Source organism: Varanus komodoensis, unplaced genomic scaffold (genome assembly GCF_004798865.1).
Source record: "Varanus komodoensis strain SLA01 unplaced genomic scaffold, ASM479886v1 scaffold23, whole genome shotgun sequence".
NCBI classification, from domain to species: Eukaryota; Metazoa; Chordata; class Lepidosauria; order Squamata; family Varanidae; genus Varanus; species Varanus komodoensis.
In genome coordinates this window covers 16,765,308-16,783,470 of record NW_025335627.1, presented here as the reverse complement: position 1 = coordinate 16,783,470, position 18,163 = coordinate 16,765,308, and the positions used below count along the sequence as shown (strand labels likewise).

The 18,163-nt window shown below is 44.3% G+C and overlaps 1 protein-coding gene across 2 annotated transcripts in view; it reads left to right on the top strand.

Annotated features, from left to right (window-relative positions):
- The window catches only part of IDH1 (isocitrate dehydrogenase (NADP(+)) 1), a 31,723-nt gene extending 15,989 nt beyond the window's left edge, over positions 1–15,734 (top strand). For both annotated transcript variants that reach the window (XM_044431871.1, XM_044431872.1), the window contains 5 exons: positions 4,588–4,765; positions 8,355–8,506; positions 11,136–11,276; positions 13,877–14,039; positions 14,978–15,734. In XM_044431871.1, the coding sequence (XP_044287806.1) occupies positions 4,588–4,765; positions 8,355–8,506; positions 11,136–11,276; positions 13,877–14,039; positions 14,978–15,071 (728 nt within the window). In that variant the 3' untranslated portion in view covers positions 15,072–15,734. The remainder of the gene's footprint in view (positions 1–4,587; positions 4,766–8,354; positions 8,507–11,135; positions 11,277–13,876; positions 14,040–14,977) is intronic.
- The last annotated feature ends 2,429 nt before the right edge of the window (positions 15,735–18,163 follow it).

Sequence of the window (18,163 nt, the reverse complement as noted above, 5' to 3'; positions counted from 1 at the left end):
CTGTTGAGAAGTTCAAGCTCATTCCTTCCCATCCCCCCAGCAGAACTGAGATCAAGTTCCTTATTGTTCAGAAGGGAGAGCCAGGAAAGTTACAGGTTGCAGAGAAAAATCACTGGGAGACTGCTTGCATGTGGACTTTGATGCAGCCCTCTGTATAATCAAGACACTCCGTTCATTTAAGCTGTGAATGAATCCCCACACTGCATCTGTGTGTTTGGTGTGGCTTTTCCCCTCTCAGTCTGAAGTATTAATAAACACAGCAGTGTCATGCATGCTATATGTGCCATTTAGGATAGCATTCACAAGAGAATGCATAGAGTTTGGTGGCTGCAAGGAAGCTCTGGTGACTCTTAGCCTATATTCACTCTCAGTTGAGCTATGGCTATGAATGAACAGTTGTAGGCTGCATGCCAGCATGCAGGCTGAGGCTAGTGGAGGCTGGTGCTGAGTTGGCATCTGTTCAGTCATACTGAGTTTTTGTTCTTCATTCACAGCCAACACAGCTTCATGCTTTGCAACCATGCCATTGTATTCCAACCACTTTTCTAAAGCTTAAGAAGTCTTAGAGTAAACCTTTCAGTAGCCCTCTAAGAAGGTCTGTGTTATTCCCATAGAGTCAGCTGAGAAGTGGAAGAGACTAGTGGTTTGCCTAAGGACACCCAGTAAGTGCAGTGGCTGAGTTGAAATTTGCAGCAAGGAAAGCATGGGCAAGGCACTGATTAAGCACTGATGGGTGTTCGATACACTGATAGGTATTCTCTGAAGGCCACCCAGATAGAAACATAGAAACAGAGTGAGTCAGAAGGGGCCTCTTGGGCCATCTAGTCTGACCACCGGCTCCAGCCGGCTCCGCTCATGACATGCCCACCATGTGCATGTCCAGCCTATCTTTGAACACCCTCACCAATGGGACCTCAACCACCTCTTGTGGAAGCCCATTCCATACCCTCGGGGTCCTAACTGTCAGGAAGTGCTTCCTGGCATCCAAATTAAACCTTGGTTCCCTGAGGTTTGCTTTGTTGGAGTGCATCCTGCCTTCCACTGCAAGGGAGAACAGGTTTCTACCTACCTCCATGTGACATCCCCTCACATACCTGTATGTCACCAACACATCCCCTCCGAGTCTCTTCTTCTCCAGGCTGAAGAGACCCAATTCCCTCAGTCTTGCCTCATACGGCATCCCCTGCAAACCGGCCAGTGTAGCCCTATGCTGCACTGACTCTAACCTGGCTATATCCTTCCTGTAATGAGGGGCCCAAAACTGAACACAATACTCCAGTTGCAGGCGCATCAGAGTCATATAGAGTGGTACTAATACCTCTCTTGATCTAGAAGCCACACTTCTGGCTATGCAACCAAGGGTGGCGTTAGCCCTCTTGACCACCGCATCACACTGCTGACTCATGTTTAGCCTGCAGTCAACCAGCACCCCGAGGTCCCTTTCACAAGTGCTGCTCTCCAGCCACTTGTCCCCTAACCTGTACTTATAACACCTATTCCTATGCCCCAAGTGCAAGACCTTGCACTTATCCACATTGAACGCCATCCTGTTGTCTCCTGCACACTTCCATAGTCTGTCCAGATTCTTTTGGATCTGGAGTACCTGCTCCTCAGTTGTGGTCACTGTCCCAGTTTTAGTATTGTCTGCGAATTTGATCAGCGGACTGTTTACCCCTTCTTTCATGTCATTGATGAAAAGATTAAACAGGATTGGCCCCAGGACAGAGCCCTGGGGGACCCCGCTTGTCACTGGCTGCCATCCTGATGATTCCCCACTAATGGATTACCCTCTGCTTTCGGTCAGTCAACCATGCCCTAATCCACCAGACAGTGCTTTGGTCTATCCCAAAACTCCTCAGTTTCTCAACCAGGATATCATGGGGCACTTTGTCAAAGGCCTTGCTGAAATCCAGGTAAACCACATCCACTGCATCCCCTCTGTCTAGCCACCTCGAAACCTTATTGTAGAATTCCACAAGGTTTGTCTGGCAGGACCTGTTTTTGCGGAACCCATGTTGTGTGGCCACAAGCTTCCCTTCTCTATCTAGCATCACTGGATCTCTCACTATTATGAGCCTTTCCATTGTTTTTTCTACAATGGACATAAGGCTAACTGGGGTGTAATTCCCCATGTCTCTTCTACTACCCTTTTTGAAAATTGGGACCACTGATGCCACCCTCCCGTCCTCTGGAACTTCACCCATTCTCCAAGAGGCCTCAAAAATAGAGGCCAGTGGTCATAAGAGAACCCCTGCCACTTCTTGAAGTACTCTTGGCTGTAACCCCTCAGGGCCTGGCACCTTTGTAATGTCCAATGCCCTGAGGAGCCCCTCGATGTCTAGGGGGGGTGACTCTAGAACTATTTTTATAGCAGAACAGTGACCTTGTGCCCAATGCTACCTTTGTCTGTTCATGTTACAGTGTTTAGTCATTAGTGAAATGGTTGCTACAACATGCTCCAATTTCTGAAAGTACTTATTTAAGAGACATTTTAATTTGCATAACTATCTCCAAAATTGTATTTTAGCTAGAAAAAGAAGTACAAATCAAATGTACCTCAAACAAACTGAAAATGTGTAATATTTATTTTATATTTATTTTAATATCAGCCAATTTGTGACAATTTTTCACAGCCCCCTTCTGTTCCTGATGGTTCTGCACCCTCAGGAGCAGATGTTCATGAGCACAAGACACTTTAGGGGGAAGAGAAATTGCTGTAAGTCACATCACCCCTCTTGCTTAGCGGATACTGTTGCTTAGGGGATCAGAGCAAACCTGAGACCCCAGCTTTCAATTTTGCATGTTTAAGGCTTCCAGATGAGACCAGGAACTTCAGTTTGCACGGCAGTATAAAGAGGCCAGGAATTGATCAGGCATGGGTGACCATAGTTAGACTGGCTGTGTCTAGGAAAGGTTGTAGATGGCAAACAAGGTAAGAAGAACTCAATGCCAGTGAAGTTACTTAAACTTCACTTTTGCAGTCAGAAGGACATTCAAGATAGTTGAAATGAATAAGTCATACACCTATTTCTCATTGGATCTGTGAACAGCCAGTGCTCCGGGAAGGTAGATTAAAGTTCAGATAACTGTATTGGAGTCACTGGCTTCTGTTTCTCATCTGGAAAAGATACTTGATGGTGACGCAGATGCAGATGTGAATTTATATATTTGTTACATTTATATTGTGCCTTTTCTCCAAGGACGCTTTGGCGGTATACATGCTCTTCCTCTGCATTTTATCCTGAAAACAACCCTGTGAGTTAGGTTAGGTGGAGAGCAATTCACACAAAGTCACCCAGTGAGTTTCATGGCTGAGTGGAGACTAGAACCTGGGCCTCCCTGGTCAGACTCTCTGGCTTTCTGCATTCCAAGCATCCTCCACTGTCTAAAACCTGCTCCCAGAAGTGGCCTTAGCTGGAGACACCTTTGCATTTTTTCAAAAGCGTTGGACAGGTACAAATCTGTGTCCAGAACATCAGTAAGACCCAGGCAGTCTTACCAAACCCATTTGCATACATAGCATCCTTTGCTTTCTCCAGGACATTTGCCTTTAGCAAGGCATCCAATAATTAGTCTGCTACCCTTCCACCTTCAGCAGTAGCTAACATTTAGACTGAACAATCCATACAAGTTGAATCTCAATCACATGACTTGGAGAAAAGCTTAAACCAGAACTTGAGAACAAATGGCTGTTTCTCATGTTGTGGCAAAATATCTGGTCGTCTCTCCCACCTCTTTGTAACCTTTGAAGGGGTTTTGTGTGTCTCACAGCATGTGGAAGCTTGATTTGTTTGTTTTTAACATGGTGAAGTCAGTATGGCCCTTTATTTGTGTTTTCTCAAGTTAAAAAGGAATAAGCTTATGAACAGACCAGCTTGCTTTATTAATGTCTCTGCCTTTTTGTGGTGACTTTTGTCCTACATGGATTCTGAAACAGAAGTTTGTCCACTGTGGGGCTCTCCTTGTAATATTGGCCTAAGGCCAACCTATAATAGATTTGCATACAACAAATAGGCCCTGGATGGGATTAAGCATTCCAGTTGCCTTTAAAAACCAATTCAGAGGCACCCAGATAAGCACCACAAATGTGGCTGCAACTGTACAGCCAGATACACTTCTGCATGCAGCTCTTTGAGTTGGGGTAGGGCAACTCAGTGTACAGGAAAGGAAGCAACGGGCATTTTCTGCTGCAAGCCTCAATCCAAGACTGACTGTAGGAGGCAAGCTTCTCTGCCCTGCTTCTCTGAATTGTCCACCCCCACTTCTAATTCTGTCTTGCTTATAGTTTCCATGTAGTCCTCTGCGTGACTTTGCATGACCAAGTCATGGGGAAGTTTACATATGAGAAGATCAAGGATATGGTTGCCTCTTATTCGGAGTGTATGTTCATATGCAGAAAAAAGCTGTTTCAGTAATGGCTGATATAAAGTATTGGCTTGACAGTGTTAAATGGTTATTGTACAATATTTGAAAATAATGTGTGTTTGTGTGAGAGTTTGTTCTGTGTGATACTGTGCTGCTGAAAAGCAGATGTTTTTTATGCCTGAATGCAACTTTCTTTGCTCTTTCTGTCTTTCCATGACACAGACTGTGGAGGTGTGGCTCTGGGAATGTACAACCTTGACCAGTCCATCAGGGACTTTGCCCACAGTTCTTTCCAGATGGCATTGTCTAAAGGCTGGCCCCTTTACATGAGCACCAAAAACACAATTTTGAAGAAATACGATGGGCGTTTTAAGGACATCTTCCAGGAGATCTATGAGAAGTAAAAATATTTTGTTATATTACATATTTTCATCCTGCATGAATATCTGCATGTATACCTCTGTTCAAAGAGTGGTATAATTTCCTGTTAGCTTGCATAACTTAAAACATATTTCTTGATAGTCTTAATTTTTGCTTGCTTTTTTAAGCAGGGGGAAGCAGAACTGGTGGTGTAGTTTCCAGAATGTCAATTAGCTAAAATCATCTCCTTTTGGAAGCTGAGGGGAAAAGATGTGAATATAAAAGTTAGTGTAGAAAGTGATTTTTGAATTTAAATGTGGGCTATTCTATCTATTTTTTTAAAGCAACTGGAGGCCAAAGGTTCATCCCAGCTTCTAAAAGGCTGTTCACTTGGCTTTCTTCAGAGCCCATGAACCAAAAGTTATCACTCAATTCTTCCAAGCTGATACAAAGGCAAAGGACTCTGTAGCATTTACAGCTGCAATTCAAACAGGAAAAGTTGGAGGAGAGCTTCCCCCTTACTATGAACTTTGGCTGCTTGCTTCTGTGCACTATTCAAAACAGAGGGAAGCAGCAGTGACTACCTAAGAGCCATGAAAAAGGCTTTGGCAAACCCAACAGGGAGAAGCTGATAGATGAAGTACAGATTAGGGGAGCTCTGGATGCGAGTGATCACGCCATCCTTTGCTTTGAGATCAGGGGACTGGGGACGTGCAGCAGGTCAAGCACTAGAAGCTGGGACTTCAAGAGGGCCAACTTTGGCCAACTGAAGGCCAGACTGGGGAAAGCCTTCTGGGATAGGTTACTGGAAGGTTACTGGAGTTGAGGAGGGATGGATGCCACTCAAAAGGGAAGTTTTGGAGGCCCAAGCCTTGACAATAACTCTAGTTAGTAAGGCGGGGAGGTGAAGGAGAGCGCTGCCATGAATGCGAAAGGAGGTGGTTAGGCGGATTAGACGAAGAGGAACCTCTGTAGGAAATGGGTACTGGGCCAAATAGACAAAAGGGTATACTGGGGGAAGGAGGCCCCTTGCAGAAGGATTCTTTGCAAGGCTGAGGCTGATTGCAAGCTGAGACTTGCAAAGAATATCAAGAGCAACAAAAAGGGCTTCTATCAGCATGTAAATAGCAAGAGGAAGGGGAGACATGTAGTGGGACCACTTAATAAGGAGGAAGGAGATCCAGTGACTGATTTGAGGGAACAGGCACTGATGCTAAATGACTATTTTGCCTCTGTGTTCTCCCCAAAGCAGGATGGGGGAGATCTGCATGGGAGATTAGATGAGGCTGGGGACTTAGGGCCACAGATTAGAGTCACCCTCCCAGAAGTTGAGGGGCTCCTCAGGGCATTGGACATTACAAAGGCGCCAGGCCCTGACAGGCTACACACAAGAATACATTGAGAGTTGGCAAGCGTTATCTCAAGCCCGCTGGCCTCCATTTTTGAGGCCTCATGGAGAACGAGTGAAGTAACGGAGGACTGGAGGGTGGCGACACTGGTCCCAATTTTCAAAAAGGGTAGTAGAAGGGACATGGGGAATTACAGACCAGTTGGCCTTACGTCCATTGTAGGAAAAACAATGGAAAGGCTCATAATAGCGAGAGATCTAGTGATGCTAGATAGGGAAGGGAAGCTGGCAGCCACACAACATGGGTTCTGCAAAAACAGGTCCTGCCAGACAAACCTTGTGGAATTCTACAAGGTTTCGAGGTGGCTAGGTGGAGGGGATGCAGTGGATGTGGTTTACCTGGATTTCAGCAAGGCCTTTGACAAAGTGCCCCATGATATCCTGGTTGAGGAAGTGTGGAGTTTTTGGATAGACCAATGCACTGTCCAATGGATTAGGGCATGGTTGACTGACCAAAAGCAGAGGGTATCCATTAGTGGGGAATCATCTGGACGGCAGCCAGTGACAAGTGGAGTCCCCCAGGGCTCTGTCCTGGGGCCAATCCTGTTTAATCTTTTCATCAATGACATGGAAGAGGGGATGAACAGTCTGCTGATCAAATTCACAGATGATACTAAAACTGGGACAGTGGTTACAACTGAGGAGTAGGAACTCCAGATCCAAAAGGATCTGGACAGACTATGGAAGTGGGCAGGAGACAACAGGATGGCGTTCAATGTGGATAAGTGCAAGGTCTTGCACTTGGGGCATAGGAATAGGTGTCATAAGTACAGGTTAGGGGACAAGTGGCTGGAAAGCAGCACTTGTGAAAGGGTCCTCGGGGTACTGATTGACTGCAGGCTAAACATGAGTCAGCAGTGTGATGCGGTGGTTAAGAGGGCGAATGCCACCCTTGGTTGCATAGCCAGAAGTGTGGCTTCTGGATCAAGAAAGTTATTACTACCACTCTATATGTCTCCGGTGTGCCTGCAACTGGAGTACTGTGTTCAGTTTTGGGCCTCTCATTACAGGAAGGATATAGCCAGGTCAGAGTCAGTGCAGCATAGGGTTACAAGGTTGATGGCTGGCCATATGAGGTGAGACTGAGGGAACTGGGTCTCTTCATCCTGGAGAATATGTCATATTGGCGACATACAGGCATGTGTGGGGATGTCACAGGGAGGTGGGTAGAGACCTGTTCTCCCCTGCAGTGGAAGGCAGGATGTGCTCCAATGTAGCAAAGCTCAGGGAACCAAGGTTCAATTTGGATGCCAGGAAGCACTTCCTGACAGTTAGTACCCCAAGGGTGTGGAATGGGCTTCCACGAGAGGTCGTTGAGGCCCCATCGGTGAGGGTATTCAAAGATAGGATGAACATGCACATGGCGGGCATGTCATGAGCGGAGCCGGCTGGAGCCAGGGGTCAGACTGGATGGCCCGGGAGGCCCGTTCTGACTCGCTCTGTTTCTATGTTTTGTACAATGGGTGCTGAAAACCCTTTGCTCATGGGTAAAGACAGATTTTGAAGGTTTTTTGGGGGTTTTGCTGCTTCCACGCTGTTTTTGGACTAGCCATAGTGCATCTAGTCCAAACATACTAGTGTCCATCCCAGAGTCCAACTTTGCAGGAAAGGTTGTTTTATACAAGCTTCAAGCAGAATCTGGCTGTGCGTGATGTTGATTGACTGGTCCCCTGTGATGTCATCATGAAATCTCCCATGCCTCCAGTTTCTACAGCAGTTGAAAGTTCTTTCCTACTTGTTTTTAAAAAATAAATTGCTTAGTAAATGTATAAACACGATCATGTTTGATTTTAAAATAAGGTAGGGGTCAGGGGATGAACCAGATTGTCAGCTGAGCCAGCATTCAGTTTGTTCCCATGCATATCCGGTTCATGGAAGACAGTAGGTGGGTAGAGCCAGTGTCAGTGACCCATCAGCCCTTAGGCATTTCCACAGCTGGAACATAAATTATGTACATAAATGAAATGTGCCTTAAAGTGAGCACATTTATGAGAAACAACTTTTAATGTGTAGGTAGTATAAAGGTTGAAACTTAAACTGCTGTGTGTGTGCTGGAGATATTTAAAATACATTAAAATTATCTGTAGTACTCCAACAGGTTTTTCTCCACTCCCACTTTCTTTTTATGCAAGGTGCAACCCACTTTCCCTTCCTTCTGAAGATTTGCCTGTACTAGGCCTGTAATTACTACATGTAACATGCAGTTCTTTTTGCCCTCCAGGGAGTACAAGTCACAGTTTGAAGCCAAAAAAATCTGGTATGAGCATCGGCTGATTGATGACATGGTAGCCCAAGCCCTAAAATCTGAGGGAGGGTTTATCTGGGCCTGCAAGAACTACGATGGTGATGTGCAGTCTGACTCTGTTGCACAAGGTATGATCCAGTTTTTGTACGGCTGTGCTTTGCAGGAACAAGTTAGCCAGCTGCACACCTGTGGTACCCAGTATGCTGGCTGTGCAAGGAAAGATTTGATTCTTGTAACACTGGTAAATCTGGTGAAAAGTCTGTATGGGGCAGCATCCTGCTTCCAGCAGTGGCCAGTCAGCTGCCTCTGGCAGGCCCACAAGCAAAATCAGAAGGCAACACTGCCCCCACAAAAAATATTTCAGTGCTTTTTAATATGAAGAGTTCACTTTTTTAGCTAAGTGGCCCAAATAAATCTAAAATAGGATGAATTATTATTCATTCTGCGACATGCTTGGCTTTGTATAAGCTGTATGCAGCAAGAGAGTTGTATGTGCAATGTTCCTTGAGGAGGTACCTGATGTAAAGCACTTTGCCCTGTGAAATTTTCTTTAAAGAAAGTGTCCAGTGCATTTCTGATGAATTTCTAGGATCACTGTATGAGTGGGGGTGGGGGGCATAGTGGGCCTGTATGATGAATTAGGCAGGCTTAATTCTGGGTCTGTCTCTTCACTGTTTGTTTCTTCAAATGAGGCATTACCTCATTGCAAACAGTTCTCATGGTTTACTCATTTAGTTGTTTAAACTATTCATATGATATCAAGAAGAATATATGCGTAAAGCAATATACGTAAAGCCTCTTTTGTAACTCATGTACCGTATGAAAAGTGAGTAGCATGATGCATAGCTTTCTTGATGTGAATTAGGGAAGTGGTATTGGAAGCTGAAAGACAGCTGTTCAGAGTCTGCTTTGATTAATGTTATACCCTCTCCCACATCCACGTCGCCTGTAACAGTAAGTCAAACCAGGAATACCTGGGCCCAGTGAAAGGTAAAATTGGCCTCTAGTACTACATATTACATTTATTTCTGTGAGCTGTCCCGAGGCTGTATAGCAAGGGGACGACATACAAAAACTTTAAATAAATAAATAATACTTGAGAAGAAGGTGGTACTCTCAGGGAAGGTTGGGGGGAAGAGTTTTCAGCACAATCTAATTAGTGACCCCTCCTGAGTAAGAAGAGACTACTATATCTCACTAATATTAGGATACATTGTCATAGCATTACTGCTCAGCCTTCTGGCTATTTGGATGCCATTGGACAGAAGTGTCAATGAATATGATATGCAGGTGACTAGCTTCGGCATAGTATTTTATCAGGTGCCTAGTATAGGCCAAGAGCATGAGGTTGTTCAGATGTTGACAGACTGCAACACACATAAGCCCCTGCCAACATAGCCAGTAATCAAAGATGATGGGAGTTGCAGAGGGCCACACATTGTCCACCCTGCTGTAGACCATAATTATAATTTTGCAGTTGCATTTGTTTTATGAGAATATTGTGTCACATCTAGTCTCTCAAATTAATAAACATCTCATGACACCTGAAAAGAGAGGCCAACTCAGGCATGGCCTATACATAGCTCCTGCTCCCCAGTAGTGGTGATGTTCCCTTGGATTTTTCTTCCATCCTGACTGAATCTGAGGCTATTTACATGGTACCTCTTCCAGAAGAAGTATTCACATTCATTTTGGCAGGGAAATGCATACTATTGTAATTCTGCAAGTAGCAGGAAATATGTCCGAGTACCTACACTAGAGAGCTGTTGCCAGTTTCTGTATAGGATTAACAAGTACCTAATATATTGCTCTGGGCCAAGACAGATCCTTGTTCTTCCAGCCATACTTTGTACTGCAAACCTTTTTCATGTGTCTGGTAGAAAAGATCAGATGATACAACCTTGATTTGAAGAAATGTGGATGTGAAAAGGATAATGGAAAATAACATGCACACTTAACTCCAAGGTCAAGGAGGGCTAGAAAGAGGTTGAATCCTGTTGCTTCACTTAGTATATGATAGGAGGACCAATGCCTTGACATTCTGACTGATCAGTTGTTCAGAGTGATGGGAAATATGTGACAATTGAAGCGTTTTTACATTATGTTATATGCACAAACTGTTAACTGAGCCAGAAATGATTCATTGCTGGTATTAGGGATACCAACATGTATATACTTTTTGGATGGATGGAACCTTTCTACCATGAGCTTCCGTTTGCATGCATTTTGAATCATTCAGTGAACAGAAAGCCCTATGCACCTACAATGGTGAACACCTTAGGTTCTATTGATTTCAGTGGGAGAGAATGAGGCAGATGCTTAATATACAGCAAAGTTTAACTTTGGCTGAATTGTGCCCCATATTTGAAAAACAATGAAAATCCACCCATGGTTTAAGCTGTAGTATATAAAAAGAATTTACCACTAGAGATCTAAAGAACATCGTAGATCAAAACAAGTGTCTCATTGATTTGTGTGGGGATAGTTTCCTCTAATAACCTTAATGTGGTCAAGATAGAAATGGGAGGGACGCAAAGGGATTATTCCCCTCTTCTGTAAATCTGTAGCCTTGAACAGGGGTGGGTAGCTTCTGGCATTTTGGCCTACAAGTCCCATTGGCTATGCTAGCTTGGGCTGATGGGAGTTGTCAGCCAAAACATCTGGAGGGCCAAACATTGCCCACTCTTGACCTAGAAGAATATGCAAACCACTCATTTTTTCAAGAGCTAGGATTACACAGACTGCTCTCATGTGCAGGTTATGGATCCTTGGGGATGATGACTAGTGTCCTGGTATGCCCAGATGGGAAAACAGTTGAAGCTGAAGCTGCTCATGGTACAGTGACTCGTCACTATCGCTTGTACCAGAAAGGTGAAGAAACCTCCACTAATTCCATTGGTAAGCAACTTCCAGTTTTACCTAGCAAATCTTACATCAAAAGACTGGGAATAATAGACTATTTAGCTCTGGGGACATGAATATTTTATTTATTTATTTAGCGGACTTATATGCCATCCCATTCGCCTAAGCCTCAGGGCGGCTTACAAATAAATAAATATCATTAATACAATAAAATGCAATTGGAGACATCCTGGCCAAAGTTGTTAAAATCAATAAATAAAATCAACAATTAAAATGCTGTTTAAATAAAAAGGTCTTGGCCTGGCGCCGAAAAGCAAATAACAACGGCGCCAGGTGGATCTCTCTGGGGAGCACATTCCATAGGTCGGGCACCACCGCAGAGAAAGCCCTCCTCCGGGTACTCACCCTCCTAATGTCCTTCACAGAGGGCTCCCGGAGAAGGGCCTCTGCCGCCGATCTCAAGGGGCAAGAGGGCACTTATGGACGTAAGCGCTCCTTTAGGTAACCAGGCCCCAAGCCGTTAAGGGCTTTATAGGTGATAACCAACACCTTGAATTGGGCCCGGACTTCAATGGGGAGCCAGTGAAGCTGGCGGAGGACTGGAGTTATGTGAGCACAAAGCCCAGTCCCCGTCAGCAACCTGGCAGCTCTGTTTTGCACCAATTGAAATATCCGGACTGTCTTCAAGGGCAGCCCCATGTAGAGCATGCTACAGAAGTCTAGTCGGGAAGTTACCAATGCGTGAGTCACTGTCACCAGGCAGTCGTTCTCCAGATAGGGACGCAGCTGATGAAGCAGCTGAAGCTGAAAGAAAGCGCTTCTCGCCACCGCTGTTACTTGAGCTTCCAGCAAAAGCTCTGGATCGAGGAGCACTCCAAGCTGTGGACCTTGTCCTTCAGAGGGAGTGCAACCCCGTTCAGGACAAGGTCAAGGTCCCCTTCCCCAAAGCCCGAACCGCCTACCAACAAGACCTCCATCTTGTCTGGATTGAGCTTCAGTTTATTGGCCCTCATCCAGCCCATTACCTCGGCCAGGCACCGGTTCAGTACAGCCACTGCCTCACCTGGATTGGTTGAAAACGAGAGGTAGAGCTGGGTATCATCAGCGTACTGATGATTTCGCAGCCCACACCTCCTAATGACCTCTCCCAGCAGTTTCATGTAGATGTTAAATAGCAAAGGGGACAAAATGGACCCCTGCGGAACTCCATGGCATAGCTGCCATGGCGCAGAGCCATAGTCCCCCAGCACCACCTTCTGGAATCATCCATTGAGATAGGAGCAGAACCACTGCAAAGCAGTGCCTCCAACCCCCAGTCTCGCTAGCCTATCCAGAAGGATACCATGGTTGATGGTATCGAAAGCTACTGAGAGGTCCAGGAGGACCAACAGGGACGCACTCCCCCTGTCTCTCTCCCTGCACAGGTCATCATACAGGGCGACCAAGGCAGATTCAGTACCATATCCAGGTCTGAAGCCGGACTGAAATGGGTCCAGATAATCAGTTTCATCCAAGAGAGCTTGGAGTTGTCCCGCCACCACCCGCTCCAACACCTTGCCCAAAAATGGGATGATGATCTGTAATTGGTGGCCATCTCTGGAACCAGGGATGCCTTCTTTAGGACTGGTCAGACTACAGCCTCCTTTAAAGGGGCAGGTACCCGGCCATCCCTCAGACAGGCGTTGACAACCTCCAGGATCCAGGTCCCTATCCCGTGCTTGGCATTGTTAAGTAGCCAAGATGGGCAAGGGTCCAATAGGCAGGTGGTGGGACGTACTTGTCCAAGCACCTTGTCCACATCATCAGGCCGCAATAACTGAAACTCATCCAATAAATCAGGACCAGATGGAAACATTGGTTCCTCCCCTGAAGGCTCTGAATTACTAGTGGAGTCCAGCTCGTGACGAATCTGAGCGATTTTCTCCTTAAAATTTATTCATGTGAGGTACAAGGGAAGAAATTCTATATTCTGTAGGTATGTCAGATTGCACAATAACTCAGAGAACCTGCAGTGTCACTTGCACTGCACAGATGAACATAGTGTATGGAGTTCAAAACTGAATAAAATAAACCTAAACTGTATTCAGGGTTGAAAATCTGTCATTCTACATATATTGCACAGTAATGGCTCCACAGTGGCAAACTATACTTCTCTATAGAAGGCTTTTAACCCACCTTAACAAGGTTTCTGCATTCAGATTCTTTGCTGAATTAAGATTGGATCCTTTATATGTGCTTTTTTTCCTGAAGATTTTTCTTTCTCTACTTTCCTACATGATCTGTTACCACAAAGTAGCACTGTGATAAGGCACAACTGCAGAAATACAGTTTTAGCTTGATTTAGCATGACAGCCAGGTAATAGTACACTTGCCCCATTCTAAAAAATACGTGAAAATACTTGGAAAGCATGAGAGAAATGCTGGAGGATGACAGCATCCTCCAGGACCTACAAACTACTGTAAGAAATCACAAACACACAGTGAATGCCAAGGAATATGATAGCAGGTGATCTTTAAATCTAGATTGCTATGTCCTTTTGGGGGATGCAAAAAGAACTGTTGTGGGTTATACACTGTTGAAATAATGTGTAATTGAATCCTTTTCTCTCCCTGCCTCTCACCACCATCTTTCACAGCATCCATCTTTGCTTGGACTAGAGGTTTAGCTCACAGAGCAAAGTTAGATAACAATGCAGAGCTCAAGAACTTTGCTTCCACCTTGGAAGAGGTCTGTGTAGAAACCATTGAAGCTGGTTTTATGACAAAAGATCTGTCTGCTTGTATCAAAGGGTTACCTAAGTAAGTATGCAGGCCTAAGAGATGTATGAAAACTCCCCAAACCAAGTGCTCAATAATAATATATAACTTTTCTACAAAAGTAGTAAAGCTATATTAAAGGAAAGTGTTTAACAATTTAGTAAGCACATGAAAATACACTTTATCCTTTTAATCTAAATAGCCTGTGCAGTCGGTTAGATATGAATTTTGTTCCCATTCAAAATATATGGTATGTCTTGACTATTCTCTTGCAGAGTTTGCTTTGCAACAAGGGAGGCAGCAGAAAGCAAGCACTTGCAACAACTAAAAACAGGGCTAAAATCTGGTTGCAATATTTTAGGTCACACTTCATCAGAGTCACAGCAGACAAACTTTTCTCTGCAAGCTGTTATAAGTACACTGCTGGGCATGTTTTGGTATACAAATAGCCTGAGGCGTGGCTGGGAGTTGAAGATCATTTTTCTTTCTAAGGTGTTTATCATATCCTAAAGTCACCACTAGAAACAAAGATGACAAAAATGAAGCTGTTGAACTTACTGAGAAGGCAAGACTCATTGAAAAATAGAGTAATGCTAGGGAAAGTTGAAGGCAAAAGGTGAGGAAGACCAACTATCAGATTGCTCGATTCCATAAAGGAAGCCATAGCCTTCAATTTACAAGCACTGAGCGGCCCTCTCGAGGACTGGACATTTTGGAGGGCATTCATTCATTGGGCTACCATAAAGTGGAGATTACCTAATAGCACATAACAACAGCAGAAATCATTACCCAGGACCAATATAAATTAAGATGCATTCAGATACTTTCTCATGTCTATAAATACTGGAAAAGAATAAACCTTGTCATGCTTTTATTCTTTATTCTTTATTTTTTTATTCTTTGCTAAATTTATAGAGCCCTTTTAAACCTTGTGCATTCATGCCCTTGTTTATCTTTTTGTTTTGTTTTTTTCATGTCAGCGTGAAGCGCTCTGACTACTTGAACACATTTGAGTTCTTGGATAAACTTGCTGAAAACTTGAAGGTAAAGCTTTCTTCCCAGCCAAGACTTTAAGCGAAGACTTGAGGATCAGTCTGAAGAGAAGGCTGCCTGTGTGATGAATGAATTGCCCTCATGCAGAGCAACACTGCACAATTTGAGAAGAAATCAACCTAAAAATAGAAACATGTTCAGAACTCTCTCATCCCCTCAGGTTTCTCTATGGTTTTCTATTTTGTTAGAGGGCATGGGGAAGCACAAAGTACAGGCTTGATGGCTGTGTCTATGAATTAAGCTATCATCCCTCTTGCCAGTCACCCCATCCCATTCCTGAGGAATAAACACTTTCAAGGGGTGGGAATTAGTTCCACAGCAAATTTTTTAAATAATGGAGGAGGCTTTGTTTTCTATTGGCTATGGGCTCTCACTGGACTACAGAAGCCCTGCAGAAGATTTAGCAAACCATTGTAATGAAATTTGAAAACAGAACATAGCTTGAGATAGGCAAGGTGCTTGAGAGGATTTTACTCACCAGGGAGAAATTCTTCAGGGAAACTGCCACAGTAGGGCAGAGGCAGTCATTTTGTTTGCTTATGACTGGTAGATGAACTAAAGTGTAGGAATGATTTGTCTCTTGCTCTCAGGAGTATGTTAGTACTGATCTTCAAATTGTCTATTATCAGCCATATGAACATTTTTATTCTATCACTTGGGAATTAAACATTGTCCCATCCATAATGTCTAGTTTGTTGTTTAAAGGAAATGGGTGGGTGAATATTCCACTGAAATCAACCACTAATATCGATTTCTATGTGACGTATTGTCTATGACTTGAATGAGTAGCAACTTAACCCAGTAAGTTGCTGCTCAACTTACACATTCATCCTACCTTTTGAATTGCTTTCAGTTATTCAGGTAGAGGAGGACTGTGTGTGGCCTAAAAGAAAGCAGTACAAAACCGGAAGGAGGGATATAGGCCCTGGAACCAAATTCTGCACTTCCTGGTTCCTGGATGGCCACACCCTGCCCAACCTCCTTTCACCTTTGTTTGGTAGTTTCCAGCATTTGCATGGTCTGAAAAGTTATTACTGGCAGTAAATTTTAATACATTGACATTTTGACTACAGCTTTTGCTGCACTCCCTTTGTGTTCAGTCCTGTCCACCAACCAAATACCATAGGCTCTCCAAACTTGAATTTGACTTTTGAACTGATTGAGGTTCACTTCTGTATTGAGTACTGTATTGTAATCCTATTATGTAGGGGTGAAGCACCTTTGAAAAGTAGTGACCATGTCTCTTCACTTCTAGGAAGTTGGAGAAATTCGGCACAGTGGATTGGGTGGCAGCTTTCCCACTGACCCATTGGTTAGCCTAAGATGCACACTTTCACATTTCCATTGAAGTAATAGAGAAGAGTTTGACATAGGGTTGTTAACAAGGCAAACATTTAATGGACTGAAAGCATAACAGTTGTTAAAAGTTCGTGCCTTTGCTGCTCTTCACTGCAGAAGTGTCTAAACAGGTTGTGAAATGTATTTAAAATATTTTTTCTATTGTTCTTCATTGCATTACCTCAAAGGCTGTCACAAAAAGAAGGAAAAGATCTATTCTCACATGCATCCCAGATTGTAGGACACAGAAGTACTGTTGTTGAAGTTCACTGTTGAATGAACTTCAACAACAGTACCCCAGGTGCAGGCTAGAGACAAGGAAGAATTTCCTAACTGTAAGAACAATATGACAGTGGAACTAGCTGCCAAGAGAGGTTGTGTGCTCTTCCACACTAGAGACATTTAAGAATAATCTAGACAGTCATCTGAGTGGGATGGTATAACTGGTATCCTGCACTAGCAGGGGGTTGGACTCAATGGTCTTTTTGGCCCCTTCCAACTCAATTATTCCTACGATTCTAGGATCAACTACAAAAAAGCGAATTAAACTATATAAAGAAATACCCCAAGCAAACCTTTCTGAAAAGAGTATTCCACAAGAAGGTTGCCTCTATCAAAAAGACTGTGTTTCTGATAAACAGTATTTCCATACCCCTTGACAGATGTGGTGCAAGGAGATAGGCACTGGCAGAAGACGTTGTAAAAAATAGGTCTTTCACACTTTATATTTTGCTTACATAGACTTGCATTGGCCATTATGTGGCTCATTCGCTGACTGTGCAGAAAATTTTTGCCGTCCATTTTTGCTATTATTGCCCAGAAAAATTTGGTGTCACCGGCAAGCTTGACCACCTCATTTTTTAGTCCCAATCTCAAGGTAGTTTACTAAGTTAAAAAAGCATGCCAATATTGAGCCTTTTAAGGTCCCACTTCTTACCTCCTTTAGTTGTGAGAACTGTCTATTCCCATAAAGGTAAAGATAAAGGTAAAGGTTTCCCCTTGATATTAAAGTTCAGTCATGTCTGACACTACGGGGCGGTGCTCATCTCCGTTTCCTAGCCAAGGGAGCCAGCGTTTGTCCACAGACAGTCTCCATGGTCATGTGGCCAGCATGACTAAACACTGAAGTGCACAGAACGCTGTTACCTACCACCGAAGTGGTACCTTTTTATCTAGTTGCATTTACATGCTTTCGAACTGCAAGGCTGGCAGGAGCTGGGACGGAGCAACGGGAACTCACCCCATTGTGCAGATTCGAACCGGCAACCTTTCAGTCAACCAGCCCAGCAGCACAGCAGTTTAAACCACTGTGCCACCTGCATCCCTCTATTCCCATACACTGTGCAATTAAGGCTCCAGATCTGGGAGGCAAGATGTCTTAGAAACAGAAACAGAGCAAGGCAGAAGGGGTCTCCCGGGCCATCTAGTCTGACCTCCAGCACCAGCCGGCTCTGCTCACGACATGCCCACCATGTGCATGTCCAGCCTATCTTTGAACAACTTCACTGATGGGGCCTCAACAACCTCTCGTGGAAGCCCATTCCACACCCTCGGGGTCCTAACTGTCAGGAAGTGCTTCCTGGCATCCAAATGGAACCTTGGCTCCCTGAGCTTTGCTCTGTTGGAGCGCGTCCTGCCTTCCTCTGCAGGGGAGAACAGGTCTCTACCCATCTCCATGTGACATCCCCTCACATACCTGTATGTCGCCAACATATCCCCTCTGAGTCTCCTCTTCTCCAGGCAGAAGAGACCCAGTTCCCTCAGTCTCGCCTCAT